This window comes from Lolium perenne, chromosome 1 (assembly GCF_019359855.2).
Source record: "Lolium perenne isolate Kyuss_39 chromosome 1, Kyuss_2.0, whole genome shotgun sequence".
Classification (NCBI taxonomy): Eukaryota; Viridiplantae; Streptophyta; class Magnoliopsida; order Poales; family Poaceae; genus Lolium; species Lolium perenne.
Window position 1 is genome coordinate 69310428 of NC_067244.2, and position 5855 is coordinate 69316282.

Genomic DNA, 5855 nt, shown 5'->3' on the forward strand with positions numbered 1-5855 from the left:
ATTTTTTTTGTTTCTTAGTTTTATTTTTTAATTTTTGGCCATTGCATCCGTACTACCTACCATTAGGTGTTGCGTAGTTGCAGAGGCTAGATGTCATTGGTATCTTCTTGATATTAATATATTCCCTTTATACGCCCAATTTGTTTAGATGTCGAGAGGCAGACACATCTCCGATTTGGAAAGGGCTAATGAATGTGGGCTGCTCGAGCGGCACAGACGGGTTACCAATGGATGGTGGGGAAGGGGAATAAGATCTAAGTCCTGGGAGAACCAATGGTTTGGTCAAACCAGCCTAACAATTACCTTTAAAGAGATTTATTACTATGTGTGTGTGGGAAAGGCAATATAAGAGGTGTGGGATGGGGATGATCTAAAACTCTCCTTTAGGAGAATGTTTAGTATCAACATGATGGAGCAGTGGAACCAACTAAAACATACTGTGTCCTCTATTAGGTTTTCTGATAATGAGGATACCAGGTTTGGAAGATGCACAATTCTGGCATGCACATTTCGCGTTCGTTGTATGCGGTGATTAACTTTAGAGGGTTAACTCCAGTGTTTATTCATGCTCTATGGAATCTACATGTGCTCGAGTGCTCGCTAGAGATAATTTGATTAAAGAGACAATCAGATCCAGATAAAGCATGCTTATTTTGCTCGGAAAAAATAATAAACGGATCACTTGTTTTTCTCTTGTGTTATTATGCATTTGGTATATGCAAACCTGTGTACTTGGCTTCATTAAATATAGCAACATCTATAGCATTTTAACGTATTTGTTTGTTCAATTTGAAGAACTGAAGCAACAATCTATGAACCTCCCCATAGTTTTGACCGCAAGTAAGTCGCGTCTTTATCCACTGGGGTAGCTTTTCTGCAGGGCAAGAGAAACTCCTGCTTGATGAGGTGTGCGAGTAACGTGAGTCAACCAACAGCATTGCAGCATAGTCATTTACATGCCTGATTGCTCTACCTGCAAGCAAATCATTTCACCATCTAAGAACTAAAGCGACAATATTTTTAAGAAAACGGAATCATAAATGTTACAATAACAAAGCAGCTTACCAATAGATTGATTAACAGCTTTCATGCATAAATTCTCATAGTACTCCTGACCACTTCTGTTGCACTTCCTCAGTATACCAAAACCAGGCTCAAGTTTACACTCATCATTACTAATGAACGACTTATCATCTCTGGAAGTATAATTTCCTATGTGCTTTATTGTCTCCATCAGTTCCATATCATCTGGGCTTGGATAAGGCAATCCAACCATCAGAACACAACGACCCATACCATCACTGAAGTTTATACCTTCAGAGATTTTCCCACCAACAACAGCCAATAGAAGTGCACCATTGACAGCATCTCCTGAATTTTTGCTGCACGACTGAATTGCCCCCTTGTATTTGTTGAGTATTACCTCAACATCAACACTGTTTCTTGGCTCTCTGAAAACATATTTCTTCTTAGAAATCTTGGAAATTATGCCTGAAGCCGTCCATGCATCATAAACTTGCTTTATATACTCATAGGATGCAAAAAACATTACTATTCCTTCTGGCACTATTGCCACTATATTGCAAAGAAAACGCCCAAGCTCTTCAATCTGTACAGATGGGCAGAGAAGAATAAGAAAAAAGTTATATGCATTTGAGTAGAGCCTATTACCAAAGCTGGTCTACACAAGACAAAATATAAACTCTAAATTAAGACTTTTTTGTAAAAGAACAGAACTTGCCATCGGTAAAGAGTTTGCACGAATCAATCCACTCATTTTAAAGGCTAGCATTTATATTTTATATCAAATACGACAAAATAAATCAGGACACATGCACTTATGCGTGTGCATTTGAGCAAGTTCTAAAATTGCAACAATGATACAAAACAAAGAGTCATATGGGTGAAAAGTTGCAAATGTATTTTAACATAAATTTATCCTACCTGGGTTACTTCTGTAGAAGAATAACATAGGGAGTACTATCAAAGCATTACTACGTAGGTCCTAATTAATATGCCCAAAAAGTATGTGCCTATTGATATCTATAATTCCATATATAGTATTGATTAGAAAGCATTGCAAGATAATAGAATTCTCATTATATACTAGAGTAGCAAAAGGAAAAGGATATATGACATGAGGTATACGAACCATGGTGGGAGAGCTCCTTGAACCATAGCTGAAATCAAATGTCATGCCTGAGGGTCCACGTGTAACAGCTATAGGAAGAATACTCTCGGCGGGAACAATATGATTGCATGAGAAGAATTTTATATCACTCGGCAATAAGCTCGGAAACAAGCGCAACCTTGTCTCTTCAATAGGCTGGAGGGTTCCACCAGCCATAATAACAGCATGAGCATCCTCTGTGACCTGCAAAAGGAAAGATTTATGAATACTTACGTGAAATAGAATATCTCTTGTGTCCAAGCAACATATGGAGCAAGGTTACGTCACCTCTGAAAATGTTTTCTCTGCACAAAGCATCACAAATTTAATATATGCATCTTCAGGTTGTCCACCGGGCTTCTGCCGAGCAACTATGATTCTCCCATCATCATTGCAGTTTAATAGGGAGCGTAAGAAGTTGGCTAGTGCCTGAAATCTTGATATACTGCTTCCTTCATCATGCTGCTGCAGATGATTCAAATCGTTCACGCCATCTTGGGTGATAAATAATTTGTTGGCGTACCCACTAACCTGAAAATCAATAGTCAATTGATCTAGATACTGGACACAACAATACTGAAAGGACATGTGGTAGAAGAAACATTTCACCTTGTGGATTATATTGCTTTCCTTCAGATACTGACAAAGTTTTACTATGTTTATGTTATCGATATCAAGGGAGAATAAAAACTTGTTTATAGTCATAGAGGTCACAGTGGAGGAACAATCTTCATTCCTTGTCAAAACTCGTAGGAATGACCGTGTTAGAACTGTCAAGGTTTGGATATAACGTCGATTTCCAGCTCCCAGGACATTCTGAAATCTATCGAGATATGCCTCCAGGTGGGAAAGAACTGCCCTTAACTAAGGAAATGAGAACCAGAAAATAAAGTTAGCTTCCACAATTGAAAGAAAAGTCTCAGTTCATTTGCAGATTACATTTTGCTTCGTAGAGGAAACTTCAAAAAAAAAATGATCAAAGAGTATCATTCTTGATATCTTGCTGTTGCCACAGCAATACAACTAAGCAAAGTCAAAACTCTTCACCAGAAAACTCCCTCTGGCTTTACATGGAGAACCTATTTACAGTATCTCTGTGTTCAGATCTTGCTTAACATTATTGAATGTGCAAAGCAAACGAAATTAGAGTCCAGTTATGCAGTCAGAATAATTTGAATTAAATGGACAGAACGTAACGGAAATAACTATGGCTATGTGTTTGGAATGGGATGTAGCACAATGGCTACGTGCAAAGCAAACGAAATTGTGAAATTAGAGTTCAGTCATGCAGTCAGAATAATATGAATTAAATGGACAGAATGGAACGGAAGTAACCATGGCTATGTGTTTGGAATGGGATGCATCACAATGCAGTTTCTGACAGATGTTAGAGATCTAGAACTAAGAATAAAAACATTGTAGCCATATTGTGAGGGGCATGGTATTTATGAAGAGCACAAAAAGGGGTAAACTATGAAGAGGAATAACCTGAGAAGATGTGATCTTTGAGTTGTACATGCTAGTAAGGGAGTCAGCTAAGTTGTGAGCTTCATCTATGATGACAACACTATTCTTCAGATTAATGCCAAGTGACTCTCTAGCAGACTTGAGCAACAAAGACTGGTAAGGAAGTACTACAAGGTCAGCTGAGCGGACCATGTCACGTGCACCGTAGTACGGACATGTTCCAATCTTCTTTCCAATTTGGGCCAAATCCTCAATGTCCAATGCACCATGGTCTGACACTTCGCTCCTGAATTGTTTTTGCAAACTTCTCTTTGCTAACATCGGACACCCACAAGAGGTCTTTGCCCGGGACCCCTTTCTGTTATCTCCCTCGACCTGAATATTCACAAGCACAAATAATTATTAGCGGTATACAACAAAGTTGTAAATGGCAGCATGCTGATGGTATTTAACCACTCAGCATGTGCAAAAATGGTAACCAAACAATTGACTCGCAATATGCAATGTAGTAAAGACATTATATGATTAATAGATCAGATGCATCCCTGAGTATGTCAATGTTAACTCTGTGCGTATCTAGTTATATTTCCACCAATAATTGACAAAACAGAGTTGAATTTGATATCTTCTGAAGCAGTTACAGTCATGAAACAATCCTGATCATACCTATCACTCATGTAAGCATGGCAGGACATAAATGCGCAAGAAGCAGAAATGTAATATATCAAAATAACAGCTGAGTAATGGAAATAAAAAAAAAATCGACTTGATTGGCGCATGCCTTAATTTTGCTGCTCCTCTTGTTCGTCAGCAATTCCAAGCACCTCTCGTTGATCCGGTTTACACTCCCCAGCTTCTGGACGTCTGCAAGCAAATTCAGTACAGATCAACTCACCCAACCCACGCACCAAAAACAAGAGAACCAAGCAAACCGAATAATCCACTGACCCTTGTTAATGCACAGGTTCTTTCTGGATCCCAAGCACACTGTCCGTAGCTTCCCTGAGAACTCCGTCTTCTTGAGCTCCCCGACAAACTGCGAGAGCTGCGAATGCGTGCGGCTAGTGAAAAACACCTTGGGAGTCACCTCCTCCTCCTCCTCTTCATCCCCATCATCCTCGCTCTCACTACTACAACCTCCACCGCAATGCGCACGCTTCCCAGCCTGCCGCCTTGTGCCCTCCTCGTCGTCAATCTCGTACTCGTCCAGCAAGAACTCGTCCTCGCCGTCATCCTCCCCGGGTTTCTCCGCACCAGCCGCCTTCCTGGGTTCCTGCCTCCTCGCGGGGCGAGGCTTCGTCTTCTTCGTGCTCTCCTTCTTGGGCAGAAGCGGGGTGAAATCCCGCATCCAGTCAGGCTCTTCATCTTCGCCGCCGCCGGTGGCCGCGGCTGTGGAGCCATCGGCCCGGTCGGGGTGGCCCTCCGCGGCGGCGTCGCGGTGGTCGAGGAGCCACTGGAGCGCGCTGCAGATGATGCTGAGGGTCTTTCCGGTGCCTGCGGCGACGCGTGGGAGGCGGAATCGTTAGGGATTTGAGGGGGAGGGGGAGGGGAAGGCGGGAGAGCTTACCGGTGGGGCTCTCGAGGAGGGCGAGGGCGCGGGGTCCGGAGGAGAGGGCGGCGTAGAGGAAGGACATGAACTCCGACTGGATCTGGTACGGCGCGAAGGGGAACGCCGGGAAGTCTCGCCGCGGCGGCGGCGACGGCGGCATAATTTTGGCGAGCGAGCGAGCGCGCGCGCGCTGGTGCGATGGGTTTCCCGCGCGCGCGTCCGTTGGAGACAGACGCAGATGGGAACGGTGCTTTATGAATTGGAAAACGCTGGCAATCAGCCGGGGGATCGAGTGTTCGCTTCCTCCTCCTCGTGCGAACGACGCGTGTCCTCCGTGAAAGCGACATCGATGGGCCCCACCACGACCTTATCTCCTCACAGCTCTCTTTTTCCGCTCGTCTCTCCTCATCTTCCTGGAAACAGGACGCCATGACCTCGCCCAAATAACCGCCGTCGCACCCGCCCCAACACAGCCCCGCCGCGCGCGCCCACACGCATCTCCGGCGAGGTCGCGGCTCTCCATCGCCGTCGACTCGCTCCGCCGTCCACCTCCGCAATCATGAACTGCTCTACCGTCGCCATGACGGACACGCAGCGCGCTGCCAGCGGAGGAGTGGGGCCGCACTGCCGCTGATGCTGGGCCGGCGGAGGAGAGCCATGCGTGATGCT

General features: G+C 44.3%; 1 protein-coding gene across 1 annotated transcript; it reads right to left on the reverse strand.

Annotated features, from left to right (window-relative positions):
- Positions 1-636: 636 nt before the first annotated feature.
- Positions 637-5422, reverse strand: LOC127296462 (uncharacterized). Its single transcript, XM_051326547.1, has 9 exons — positions 5205-5422; positions 4586-5131; positions 4419-4501; positions 3659-4012; positions 2780-3034; positions 2459-2701; positions 2153-2374; positions 1066-1609; positions 637-973 (listed from the first exon to the last, which is right to left on the reverse strand). The coding sequence occupies exons 1-9, from the start codon at positions 5344-5346 to the stop codon at positions 768-770; spliced, it is 2595 nt and encodes an 864-aa protein (XP_051182507.1). The 5' UTR covers positions 5347-5422; the 3' UTR covers positions 637-767.
- Between the last annotated feature and the right edge of the window lie 433 nt (positions 5423-5855).

Bases quoted from the DNA above. Each gene is read 5' to 3' on its own strand.
- LOC127296462 (XM_051326547.1), bottom strand. From the start codon at position 5,346: ATGCCGCCGTCGCCGCCGCCGCGGCGAGACTTCCCGGCGTTCCCCTTC. The intron at 5,132-5,204 runs GTAAGCTCTCCC...GCGTCGCCGCAG, and splicing joins CCTCCTCGAGAGCCCCACCG to GCACCGGAAAGACCCTCAGC. The intron at 3,035-3,658 runs GTTATTCCTCTT...TCATTTCCTTAG, and splicing joins CAAAGATCACATCTTCTCAG to TTAAGGGCAGTTCTTTCCCA.